Source organism: Cylas formicarius, unplaced genomic scaffold (assembly GCF_029955315.1).
Source record: "Cylas formicarius isolate icCylForm1 unplaced genomic scaffold, icCylForm1.1 PGA_scaffold_6__28_contigs__length_40554024, whole genome shotgun sequence".
Classification (NCBI taxonomy): Eukaryota; Metazoa; Arthropoda; class Insecta; order Coleoptera; family Brentidae; genus Cylas; species Cylas formicarius.
In genome coordinates this window covers 35,937,771-35,951,321 of record NW_026844347.1, presented here as the reverse complement: position 1 = coordinate 35,951,321, position 13,551 = coordinate 35,937,771, and the positions used below count along the sequence as shown (strand labels likewise).

The window sequence follows — 13,551 nt, the reverse complement described above, 5'->3', positions numbered from 1 at the left end:
TCTCTGTATTATGATATTTTCGCACGGTTTGAAAACAGAGTGTCCCTTTTGGTTCTTTCAAGAAAATTAATATTTTTCATTTTGACTCTCCCTGCATAAACGATTCAAACTAAGTTCAAGACAAGTCTAAAATGACTGTACTGCTTTATAAAATTGTAGGCATAATAAAATTACTGCTGTCGAAAATGGCTTCAAAAATATAGGGTAATAAACATAGGGAATTTTTGAAGAAAAAATAACCACAAATCAAAACACAATCTGTATGGACCATTTCAACTGTATATTGGGTGATTGAGTTTCTACTAATGTTGTAATATACAGGGTGTTATATTAAAAAACATATAAATTTGGTTTTTCACATATTTGTGTATCGCCCTATATATATGAAAATAATTTTAAATTGTTTCTTTTACTCTCATCTATAACTTTTGCATTTAACATTTTTCTCTAAAACAAATAATAATTATTACTTTGACACACTACTTAGACACCCTGTATTTATGTCAAATACGCCTACTATGTCATGTCATGTCAAATTGGAGAAAAAATTCATTGTAGTTCGTAAGACAACCGCTTGTCGCTAACGTTCCAAAAAATGACTGTCCAACTTGTCGTACGTCACCTGCGCATCGTTTTATTTTACATGTGGTGATGGTATTAACGGATTCAGAATTTTATTTTTGCATTTATTGGTTCTTTTAATGGGTGTAAACTTTTTTAACCATGGCTGTTGAAATATGTTTGCTGGTTAAAAATGTTTAGAATCACCAATTTGCATGAGCCTGTAAGTGTATTCTATTCTGTTACAATTTATACATATTATTCGTTCTAATTCACCCACAAGTATATATTGCATACACGACTTCTTAAAATGGAGAAGATTTTTTAATTACTTAATTAAGACAAAATTACGTGTCACTAATTGTGAACAAAAAAGTTTAGATATACAGTGGTAAACCTTTATTGTACTAAATAACACACTTTTGCAAGTTCGTGAGCTAATATTCTTTCAATGTTAAATATTATTTGGAAAATTATTATACTTCTAACAATATACAATTAACTCTTCGGTAGTTTTTCGGTATTCAAGACTTTGTTTATTTTAATTGTGAAACACATAATATAAACAATATATTTCAGGATAATTTCAGAAAGTTTTATATATTTATCAAGGGTGAACAATATAAATAAACTCCTAAAAAGTAGAAGACAGATATAAATGATAATATAATTATGGTCCGATGGTTGATGAGATTCAATAAATATAGCAAATCCGAAGGAAAGTCTCAATAATTTTTTCCTTTAATTATCAGGAAAATATTTTATTTGGTTTCAGTTCAATATCATCTCAGTGTTTTCTAGAAATTAAGGTCAATTCATATTTTATATTTGAAATTGTTTTTATATAGAAGAAAAATATCATGAATCTGAAATTCCTTAAGTGATATCACTGTTGAAAATTGAAACTATTTTATTACATATATTAAGTAAAACCCATAAACAAAATACATTTTCATAATTATGGGCTATATTCTGGCGCATATAAATAAAATAATTACTTTTGTCTTGGAAAGGGGAGGACCACATTAATTTATTTGCATTTAATAGGCTGCAGTGAAAACCGGAAATCACTAATCAACTTAACTTATTAGTTAACTTAATTATATTATATATTATATATAATATATTATAGTAGTAGTATAATATATATAATTTTCTATGCGGTGTATATTTGGTAAATTTCGGTTTATATTCCGAATGGACTCTGGATTGACTCAGCAAAAATTGCTGATTATGCATTATGGGCATGGAAAAGTGAATAAAATAAAATGTCTTTAAACATTTAAACTTTATTTATTCCATTTAACAGTTGTACTCTAAATATTTCTATTTATTTCCAAAAAATTGTATTTATTCGCCGCACGTCTTTTCGCAGGTGCCGTTGCAACATGTCAAATTCCGGTCGCATGCGGAGGTAGGCGGTACCCCGTTGAAAATAATACATCTCCCACCTTCACCTGTAATCAGACGAATATTTTGAACAAACATTTTTGTTTGAGCGGCATAATCAGTTGAAACAAAAGTAGATTTTCCTCCATTTTCATTTTAAGGAAAAGATGCTCAAGACAAGGCTCTGTAATATCCTCATATAATGAAAAAATCTTGAAATATTTAATTTACTCGGTACATTACAAATGGTCTCAAACAAAAAAAAATAAATTCATTTACTACTATGGAATTCTATAGGATATGGAACTAATAGGAAATCTCAATTCATACGATGCTAGTTTGTAAACATTATAATATACAGGTTATGCACGAAACACACAAAATCTACAGGATCATTTGTTAAAATATAAACTTAATTTGACAAATATGCTGCAGATTTCTTCTGTTTCTTGTATTACCTGTATTTAACGTCCGTATCTGGGAGAATGGATGCTTACCAATGATTGGGACACATCTCCGACAACATCCGCAGAAGGTCGGTACCAACGTTTCGTTTTTAGGACAGGATTCGTCACTCACGCATTTGACTGTGAGGCAGTAATCGGGCGGACAGACGATTAGCTGTTCTTGACAAGTAACGGTCAGTATCAGAACAAGTAGTAGGGTTGTTACCGTCGTCAGTAGCGGCAATTTCATTGTGGCGTGTAGTCGTTGACGGTATCATCGACGATATATCAAGTTCCGCCTTTTTATACGGCGTATGTCGAGTAAATATTTTTTTGCAAACCGTACGCATTTGCGACGATAAAACATTATTTAAATAGCCCCGTCCTCTAGCTTTAATCGCTGGCCCTTCAATGTCACTCTCCGCGCTACTGCTAACCACAAGTTGGTAACAAGTAGCTATTTGTGTTGAGAGCGCAAAATGTCACACATATTGCTGTTTTTTTATGAGTAGAGCTAAAAAGTCGGTTAAATTAGCAAAGTAGTAGCATTTCTTCCACTGATTATAACTGAAAATAAAAAAATGAACTCTTTTTAAATAGAATACTCTGAATATTTTTTACTCTATCAGCACATTTCTCTTTTAGGCATATTAATTTATGATTAAGAGGTGTTTAACTGCACCATGTACTTCAATACATTTTGGAGCACGTTTTTCTATTGAGCGAATTGTTCTACCATATATCTGGTTTATTTTTCTCTCGTTGCAGCCTTTAAAACGTCAATTTGTGTTATCTTTTCTTATAAAATTCGTCCTTTAAATAACCCCATAATTAGAAATTAAGTGGGGTTATATCTGTTGACCATTTATTGTTGAAAATGGTTGATAAAAATTAATATGTGCCTCGGAAATTATGAGCTGGCGCGCCATCTTGTTGGAAATCTAGATTCTGCCTAATTATGAGGTGAAGCCCATCTAGAAAACCATCCAGAACAATGTGAGAACCAATTATACCAACAGTGACAATTTTTTGAATTATGAATTCCAGAATTTAAATATTTGGTTCCGCAGTCCACAAAATATATCGAAAATTATTTATGATTTGGCTGCAGACAGAAAACAGTCTTCTCTCACCTGAGCTAGTCGGAATTTATAACGGCAAAATTCGTGTTTCTTTAAAATCCTTTGGACAACACTACAGGATAGGTTAGAGTGTTTGACTGTGTCTCGAATAGAATTGTCACGGTACAAATTTTATTATAAGTGAAGAAATTGGTGTTCCTGGACATTTTGAAGCATACCATGATAATTCCATTCGAGACATAGTCTGAGACTACCCTGTAGTACTGTCCAAAGGATTTTAAAGAAACACTAATTTTGCCGTTATAAATTCCGACAAAATATCCAAGAACACCGATTTCCAGGTCTTCGCTTATAATAAAATTTGTTTTGATGTTGTCTTCCTGGTTGTAAAAATGACAATAAGCTGGTTTAAAATGTTGGAAATCTTCAATTTGCACGAGCCTGTAAGTATATTCTATTCTGTTACAATTTATACATATAAATCAATATTTTTGTGATATTATTACTGTGTGATTGTGCCTGGAAATGTCATATGAACCAACATCCAACAAAATTACGCGTCCCTAATTGTGAACAATGTGCTGTATGAACCTTCTAAATGAACGCAGTCTTCTGGCCAGTATAAATTAATAAGAATCAGAGCATACAGTAGCAAACTTATAACCAACAAAACAATTTTGCGACTCGTGAGCTAATATTCTTTCAATGTAAAATATTATTTGGAAAAATATTACACTTGTAACAATATACGATTAATTCTTGGGTAGCTTTTCAGTATCCAAGGCTTTGTTTATCTTAATTGTGAAAAACATAATAGAAAAACCATATTTCACGACACTTTCAGAAAGTTTTAATATATTTGTGATGGGTGAACTATATAAATATAATCATAAAGGTAGGGACCAAATATAAAAAAAATAATATGGCTCCATAGATGGTACGAGATTCAATGAATATAGCAATATTCGTAGGGTTTGAAATTAAGAACCCCCTTTCATTTAATAATAGTATCATGTAGATCATAGGAAATTTTTGTTCAGGTTTCAGTTCAATATCATCTCAATGTGTTCTAAAAGTTAATATGAATTCATATTTTATATTTTAAATAATTTTTTCTTATAATTACATTATGGCTAGTCTGACTAATTTTTTTGATTTACTCTATAGAAGAAAACAGAAGGGGCTTAAATGATATCACTAAAATATTATTTATATAAATATTATTTTATTGTGTTAATTAAGTAAAAGTTGCTAATAAAATATATTTTCATAACTATGGACTAAATTTTTGCGAATATAAGTATAGTAGTAGTATATAACTTATTGGGTTTATATTCAGAAATGAATCTGGAGTGATTTAGCAAAAATAGCTTAGATATTACGTGCCAACTTCAGAAAAGTGAAAAAAATTAATTGTCTTCAAACATTTATATTTTATTTATTGCACTAAATACTTTTATTTTTGCCAAAATATTGTATTTATTCACCGCACGTCTTTTCGCAGGTGCCGTTGCAACATGTCAACTTCAACTTCCGGTCACATACGGAAGTAGGCGGTACCCCATTGAAAATAATGCATCTCCCGCCTTCACCTGTAATAAGACAAATATTTGGAACAAACTTTTTTCTGAGCAGTGCTTATTTGTTCCCAGTCATTGGCACACAAATTGGTAAAAAAAAAACCACCTACGTTTGATATTTTTGACGGAAAAGCACTTTCTGCAACTTTGCAACAATTGTATAAGACATCACAGACAACATTTAATTGAACAAACAAAACAAAATACAAAAAAAACTCGGGCTTTAAATATTCTGTTACGCATTAGAAACACAGGTCCAATTAAAGCGGTTTCTTGAAGTACAGGAGATAATTAGAAATCTTAAAATCTAAAGAATTATTTTCCCACTTGGATAATTTAATTTCTTCATTTTCATTATACCAATTTGTCAAGTTGAGGAAGATTTGCAGTAGACGGTATCCGCACTACAAAAGGAACTACCCCATAATATAACCTTGAGTGAAACAGACAAAAGTAATACATGTAGCACTGGTACTGAATAATAACAATAATAAACGGAATTTATTTATCTAATAACAGTATTAATCATAGACCTTATCAATACAACAGAAAATGTTTGGATAAAAAGTCGAAGTATCATTCATGGTGAGCTTTTCGATTTAACGTTCAGCCACACAAGATCTAAATTATAACATTTGCAGAAATAATAATATTATAATAAATAAGTTTCTAGTGAAAATATCAGAGGACCACCAGGATAAGTTGAATCTTCATTCATAAAATTCAGTTCTTTTGCAAATACATATTTCTTTAGTTTTAATGCCTAGGCAACTGGTATATTAGGTATATGAGCGGCTTCGTAAGAAGATAATGGTTCTCTCTGACTAGACAAAACCAAAATCTGTTTTCTTCTGGTATAAATTTCGTTAAAGGATGCAAGGTTGCTTTCTGATTAATGTTTTATAATTTAGATTTAAAAGATCCAGTTTCCTAAGGGACTTCTGTCATTTCCTAATACGAAAGACAACTTTCAAAACCAAGTTGGTTCATAAACGGTATCAGCACACGACAAGTTAGAAATGATCAGGGGTTCGCAAAAGGACAGTTTTAAATTGGTGCTCATTACATCAAGGTCTTAAAAATCGGTTTTGGGACCTCTTGAAATTGGAAGGTTTTTTTGGGCGTTGTAAATTACTTGTTGAGATCTTTTATGGATATACGGCTGAATCAAGCTAGTCTATTGAACTTCAAAACCAAAATATCAACGCTTTCTGTTTTAGCTCAGTGTGCACTGAATGGAATATTAGAAAAGAATTGCTAGTTCAGTCGGTGGCGAAAAAGACTAACGCTCTGATCGGCAAAATCATGATTGAGAATCTGGTACAGAGAAATCCACTCATTTGTTCCTGAAGTATTTTTGGTATGCTTTGCCGCTAGTTTTTAGGAGTTTAACGGCAGGACAATCGCAACTTACATTGTCCAAACATTTAAATAGTGGTATATCAAAGAGCATTTGATAATTAATTCAGTCCACGTCAACACGTATGCATTGCAAATAAAGGACTTCAAATTTGTCTAGTACAGAAATCGACAACTATCTAATTAAATTATCTTTTCCATCTTTCTAAAACACTAATTATTCTCAAAACAAACATTTTCGTCGAAACGAACGCTAACAATATCTTTTCGTCTTAAATACCAAGCAGGTCCGGAGCAAACACTTACCAATGGTAGGGACGCACGTGCGACAGCATGCGCAATACGTGTTCACCAGCGTCTCATTTTCCGGACAACTTTCCACACTTTCACAAGGATGCGTTTCGCAGTAGAACCGTGGACAAGCGATGACCATTGTGATCAACAACCCGAAGGCGATCAGCTTTATAATATTGTATGCATCCATGTGTACCGATTCCAACCACATGGCGACATTTTTCCACTTTTGTGACTTATATATAAATATAACGGCGAATAAGTGGACATAGTTTTTGCTGAAAAGCTTTGTGTCGATAAAAGACAATTTGCAGATTGCAATACGAGCGGTCTATGATAATCGTTTTATAGCTCATATATTATGCTTTTGTATTTTTCGCAACAATATTTATTGAAATTAAAAATATACATTTATAACGTTCAAATTATAGTGTACATAACATTCAAGTGAGAATACTCTGATATGGCTTAAGTCGATGCCTTCTTCGATTTCAGATTTTCGAATTGTGAGAGTCAGCAATCTGTCTGGCTATCACTGCGAGCCGGAGGACCTATTGTGACCCTCTCCAGAGCGATAGAGCGTTATCCAAGTGCATCTCTCCCACCCCACAACATCGATAGCGGCTCTCTGGTGTACCTCAGTGCCTATGGTTCGGTTAATCTCCAGAGATGGAACCGCACACTGACAAGGCTGTTTCGTCCTCTTCTTAGCAGAGTGTATTCAGTGTTTTCTTACTCCTGCTACTATATATACCGAAAAATTAACGTAAAACCTTAATTAATGTTGTTGTGAGAATTTCAGTTTAATAAAGGAGAGGAATTTAAATCTAATTAATCGTAAAGACTATTGTTTTTAAACGCTCTTTTATGTTCGTTAATGCATTTCTTGAATGATCTACCTGTTTGTCCAATATAAATTTTAGGACATGATCCGCATTTCAACCTGTAGGCGCCTGATTTTTGAGATTTTGGACATTTCGTTTTATTGTTGTTAGTTCTGAAAGTTATTTTTAAACCACATTTTGACAAATGTTTTGAAACTTTTTGACTAGGTTCTCCTATGTATGTAATTGTTTTAAATTGTTCGTGTTTTGTATTAGGTTTCGGATAAATAGAGTTTACTGTTGTCTGGATTTGTTTTTTACTTGTAATTTTATCTATAATGGACGGATTGCAGCCGTTGTTCAGTGCAATTTGCTTAATGATATTAAGTTCTTTGTCGTAATTTTCTGTTGAGAGTGGCGTATTAAAAAGTCTGTGTATAAAAGAGTGAAATGCAGCCATTTTGTGTGTATAAGGGTGATTTGAGCTGTTATATATGACTGTGTCCGTATGTGAAGGTTTATGATAAATTGAAAAATCTAATTTGTTTTGCGTTTTCGTAATAGTTAAGTCTAAAAAATTAATAGTCATCGTGTTCAATCTCGATAGTGAATTTTATACGATTATGTAATGAGTTAATGTAATTTAAAAAAGAATTCAACTGGTTGTCCGTTCCAACAAAGCAAGCAAAGACATCATCCACGTATCTATACCATCATAGAAAACTTTTACTTAAAGGATGTTCTAGTATGATATTTTCCAAATTATCCATAAAAATCTCGGATAACAAAGTGGGTTTCCCATAATCAAACCTTCCTTAGAGGTGTAAATCTGTCTATTAAATTCAAAGTAATTTTGGTCTAAAGATTATTAAGCAATCTAATAAATCTTGTTTCATCAATGGGTTAACTTTTTTCCGAGTTAGGGTGAAATCTTGTTGAAATCTTGGTGAAATATTGTGAAATTTCGTGAAAATTTGAACTTTTAGTTCTCATTTATTTTGATAAATGGATTTTCATCAAAAGCCACCTCAGTTCAATTCTTCTTACGGGCTTTCTTTTGTGGCGTAACAAGTCTTCTGTAAATTTGAGGAATTCCTCGACCTCTCTTTGTCCAGGCTTGGATCTCCACCATAGTAGATTATAACTGGCCTTATTGGTGGGGCGTTTTTACAATTTTCTTTTGCCGATATTTGAGTCTTGTGATTTTTAATAAGTTGCTCGACTGCATATCTAGCCCTCTGCAGACAGCATAGCCGAGGGGAAAAACTACTCACCATTTATGGTTGTCTATCCTAGAATCTCGTCATGTCTATTCTATTGTTTTCTTTTTTCTACCATTGGAGCCTCCTTTTAGCGTTCTAGTAATAGAATTTGCTGACGCTCCCTCGATGAGTGGTGGCCACAGCCATGTCCTTATCTTCTAATGTCTTGGATAGCGGCCTATTTAGGTCATCCAGAGCTGGATTTCCTCTATTGGTAAGCGTATTCACGCTCACTTAGCAGCAAAGTCTGTAATGTGCTGTCCCTGGGGTACATATCCACTAGCTTTTCTAGGGTCTTCAGCACAGATGAGGATCAACTTATGGGTCTATGTAATTTTGAGGTGCGGTCTAACATTGCGACCTATTTTTGGCTGTTGCCATAAATTGGCTAGACATTCCCTATATATTCTATATATGTGAGGTTTTGTATTGTTTTATTTTCAAATAATACAAATAATACTGTCTATTAAATGACTTTAAAGCCGCGGTAACATAAAAAGTCATGTTTTTGAAATATAATTATGACATTCTTCAAGTCCATGCTGGTAGACACACCTCGCTTCTGTTCATCGCGTTATCGACATTCATTTGTTTGTGTTTGATGGCTTCGTCTATATTCGACAATTCATAAATTGATTCCAGGTTACGAGCTATTTTGAAATACGTAGGTTTGGTTCAGGAGGCAATTCTGCACGAAATTCACATTAACTCACTCAAAAAGTAACCTGCAGCAGTTTATATGTTGCGTACATAAAAAAATACCCTGTATACAGCCAGTAACAGCAAAAAAAATGTCGAAAAGGTTGACAGTTAATATCAAGAAAAACTCAAAGTGAAAGTGACAGGTGAGAAAAATAACTATAACAATAATCGAAAATTGTCTTTATTGTACAATATAAATATTGGAACGTTTACAACAAAAAATAAACAATATCGTAAGTAAGGTTTGGATTCATACCAAAGGAAAAAATACACTATCACTACCTATCTAGTACGAGGAACGTGGGACGGGGTTTACATCGGAAAACGGATGACGCACATATGAAAAATATATAAACATTACGAGAAAGTTTATAGATTGTACGAAACACTTAAGTCGTTAAAGGTGTACGTAAAATTATTTAAAATTGCCTATTTACAGATAACACTTATTATTATTGGTTTATAGGTAGCCAGTCAGGTATACTCGTTTCATTATAACTATATAAATTTAAATATGCAGACAGTATGATGAATGAAATGGAGTGAATTCGTTCGAAAATAAGTTGCAATTTTCAAATATTCCAGTGTTATTTATTCAGTGTACACTAATTTATTTTAACGGTAAAAATATTTACAAACGTTCATATACATAATATAAAACATTATGTGAAATCTTACTTAGACTATAGGCAAAAATGCGGTAACAACCGAGGTTTTCGAATGGCTGGGAAAACGATAACATTGGTACCAAAGTGTACAGAACAATACACAAGTGGTCTATAAACAACTAATTTTTTTATTAAACAATTTTTTTTGGTCTGGATCATCTATAAAAGGAAGTAAAGTTAGGTCTATTTTGGCGAGCTACTTTAGACAGTAAAAAAAATAAAATTTTTATTTTAATTACAGTTTTAAATTCAAAATTTTATCTTTTAAAGAAATTGAAAAGCAAATCTTCATAAAAACTGAAGCTAAGCATAGCACTGAAGTTATACCAAACATATCACACTGAAACAGGGGTTATTGAGCTCTGCTAAAGACTTTTAGATATATTTGGAGAAAGATATTGATGTTTTTTTAGATGTTTCAGTTGCTTCAATATAGCCAAGCTCAGAATAGGAAACCAGCATTCGCTCCCATTCAAGACCAACAGGGAATGGTATGGAGGAATCCCAATGAGATATACAGATGACACAACGCTAATGGCTGCATCAGAAGAGGAAATCATCTAAACCGAGTAGAGACAGTCTTGGAATAAATGGAGCTGAAACCATTATAACAGTCGATCGTTCCAACTGCCTGTAATTGACAGATACTCTGCAATGATTTCGTTGACCTCTCCATCCCTAAAAGTTCTGGTAACTAAGTATAGAAACAAAATTCAATAAATATTATGTAAACACTTTAAGGGAACTTTTGGAGAGTATCTGAAAAACGAGCACAGTGGAGCTTAAATACTTTTAAATTTTGAATGGAAAAAGGGCTTAAGGTGCGCGAAAATCGCTTTGAAAAATTTGATAGTTTTGGACGCTCAGTTGCGTCAGCTGACAACAGAAGATAAGATTCGCTCAATGTGGAACTAGTATTTTTCGAAGAGTTTTTTAAATTTATTTATTAAAAATATTTTAGAGGAAAAAATGCGGTTTTCAGAAAACCATGTGAAAGTTTTCCTCTCGGTCATTAGACATGAGGGTTGAAATTTACCAAACTGTAAGGGGCATATTTCAAAGCGTATAATATTAAACTTTATCATTTAAATATAAAAAGCTCAGTAGAGTCTGATGATACCATAATACTAATTATAATATATATTGTAATGATGATAATACATTATGTATATGACCTGTAAACTTTGGTATAACAGCAAATAAATTTTGACCGGGAACAGAGACCTCATCAATTTTTCAGAATTATTCTTAACTTTTAACATCTCTGCTATCGTGAAGCATCGTAGCCATCTAACCGACGCTTTTAGACGTTGCCGCCATAACTGGTCCGGGGGGGATGCAAAAAGGGGCTGGCTCGGGCCTGGGGCCCGCCGTTGACCGTCACCAGGGTCGTGGTGGTCACTTCGGAAGTGCAAGATTCCCTCTTGTGGTAGAAATTGGTAGGTTGACTATAGAGCCTACCGAACAAAGCCTGTTTTGATTAAAGACACTTCTGAACTGGGCGTGTCGTAGACAACCAAAGCACATCTCCTAATATTCAACTACCCATAAGACAGAGAGCTAAATCGTGGTTAAAATTTATAATTCGATGTTCATTCAGATATAAAAATTTTTTGGGATGTTTGTGTGACGGCATGAAAAGGTATTTCATTCAACATGGCTTCTATTAAATTAACTTCTTAACTTAAATTTACTTCTTTGGAAAAAATTTTACTTAGATCTAGAATCCGTTCTTTAGATACTATTTAATAAAAGGTTCTTTTTGTGTGTGGCTTTGCATATCAGTCTTCTGCGTTGAAACGTCGACAATATTATGCTATTCATTTGGTTGGCAACGTGGGCACGGTCCAAAGGTCAGGGCTCTTCCTACCGCTCATCGTGATCTGGTTACAGAATAACATAAATTAAAATAAATGTATATAAATTACTCACGGCAGTATTAAAAAAAATAACCCAAAAAAAAAAGTCCGGGCCTGGATACTCCAAGTGCGTAAAGTTGATTTCCCATTTCCCATCGTTTAGATTTCAGATATATAATCCAGTCAATATATAATGCAAAATGTTGCTTTTTATCTTTACCTGACTTATTAAATGAAATTCAGAATTTCCTCCAACTACACTTTATAACCACACGTTAGTGTTTTATAGATGTTAGTTCATATTTCCCATATAATGTTTCCTACATCCTAGAAGGAGGCCCCTTAATCCCATAAATATTCTATCGAGCTAAGGTCTGGATTGTGCGGGAGCCAGTCCAAGGTCTTATTTAAATAATTATGAACGATTCTTGCGTAATGTCATCTGGCATTATAAAATATACTTGTTTGACATTAAATTCCGGACCTAATTTAATAACAGAGATAAAGATGTGAACAAGAAAAACGATGCTGAGAAAAGGCTATGAATCGACTTAAACTGTTGACAGGAATTCTCACAGAATGTGACAAACTCTATATACGCGTAAAACTTGAATTTAATTGAAAATCGTTTCTGAAAATTTAAGCGACATTTTAAGCTATATACCAAATCGAATCAGCAATTCGAGACAAAAATAACTTTGAAATTGACCCAAATTAATATTGTAACTTTGTATCTTTACATTATTGAATTTGTTATTATTTTGCTTCGGAAAATCGAAAACAACATCGAATTTATTATAAAATAAAACAAACCCAGTCCGGACCTGTGCCCCGATGAAACATCTATCAACATTTAGATACACCTCTAGATAACTTCCAGATCCGAGTTCGGTATTATAGCAATAATATTAGACGCCCCGATCAATAATACATGCCATTTCACTTGGAGACACCCCGCATAGTATTAAAGTAAAAACGTACTCCCTATGTCGAAAAATTAGCAGCGCCCCGGCGATATCAACCCCCGAACTGGAGGTCATTTGTGATGGTGATTAAGCAGCGAGCCGTTGCCATGCGACTCACGTATGTTTGCCATCTCCTCGATGTCTTCCGGTGCAAGCAGCGTCCAGTCTGTCATTCTCTGCGTACTAACGACACCGAACATGCGAACCGACATGCGAACATAACTCGAATAAATTTGCGATCAAGCATGCTAAAATCCATATGTATAGTAGCCCCATAACAGTAAGAGAGCAAAAAAATATTATCCGATGTCTAAACACTGAGGGCATTCGAAAAACAATTCAAACAATACGAGGAGTTTAGCTCCCTTCTTTTTGTCGTCTTTACTGATGATCTAATTGGTAAGTTAAATTAGTATATACTGACGATTTAAAAATCTATAGCAGGATTAATCCTAACCAAGATTGCTTGTCGCTTCAGGATATCATTAATGTTAAATCAGAGTGATCTCTGCTGGATTAGGTTTAAACGTTTTTTAAGGGTAATGTGCTTACTTGCTCTA

General features: G+C 33.3%; 2 protein-coding genes across 15 annotated transcripts in view; both read right to left on the bottom strand.

The window, feature by feature from the left end:
- Positions 1–1,837: 1,837 nt before the first annotated feature.
- On the bottom strand, positions 1,838–2,699 carry LOC132703847 (fungal protease inhibitor-1-like). The gene is made up of 2 exons (XM_060673361.1): positions 2,448–2,699; positions 1,838–2,018 (listed from the first exon to the last, which is right to left on the bottom strand). Exons 1-2 carry the CDS (start codon positions 2,644–2,646, stop codon positions 1,912–1,914), a joined length of 306 nt encoding a protein of 101 aa, XP_060529344.1. The 5' UTR covers positions 2,647–2,699; the 3' UTR covers positions 1,838–1,911.
- Positions 2,700–11,467: 8,768 nt separating this feature from the next.
- The window catches only part of LOC132704166 (diuretic hormone receptor-like), a 325,297-nt gene continuing 323,213 nt past the window's right edge, over positions 11,468–13,551 (bottom strand). For 10 of the 14 annotated variants that reach the window (XM_060674007.1, XM_060674002.1, XM_060674001.1 and 7 more), the window contains one exon: positions 11,468–11,624. In XM_060674007.1, coding sequence (XP_060529990.1) covers positions 11,471–11,624 — 154 coding nt within the window. In that variant the 3' untranslated portion in view covers positions 11,468–11,470. Of the gene's footprint in view, positions 12,051–13,007; positions 13,175–13,551 lie in introns of all 14 variants that reach the window. The other 4 variants (XR_009619241.1, XR_009619240.1, XM_060674010.1 and 1 more) reach the window with 4 other exon arrangements.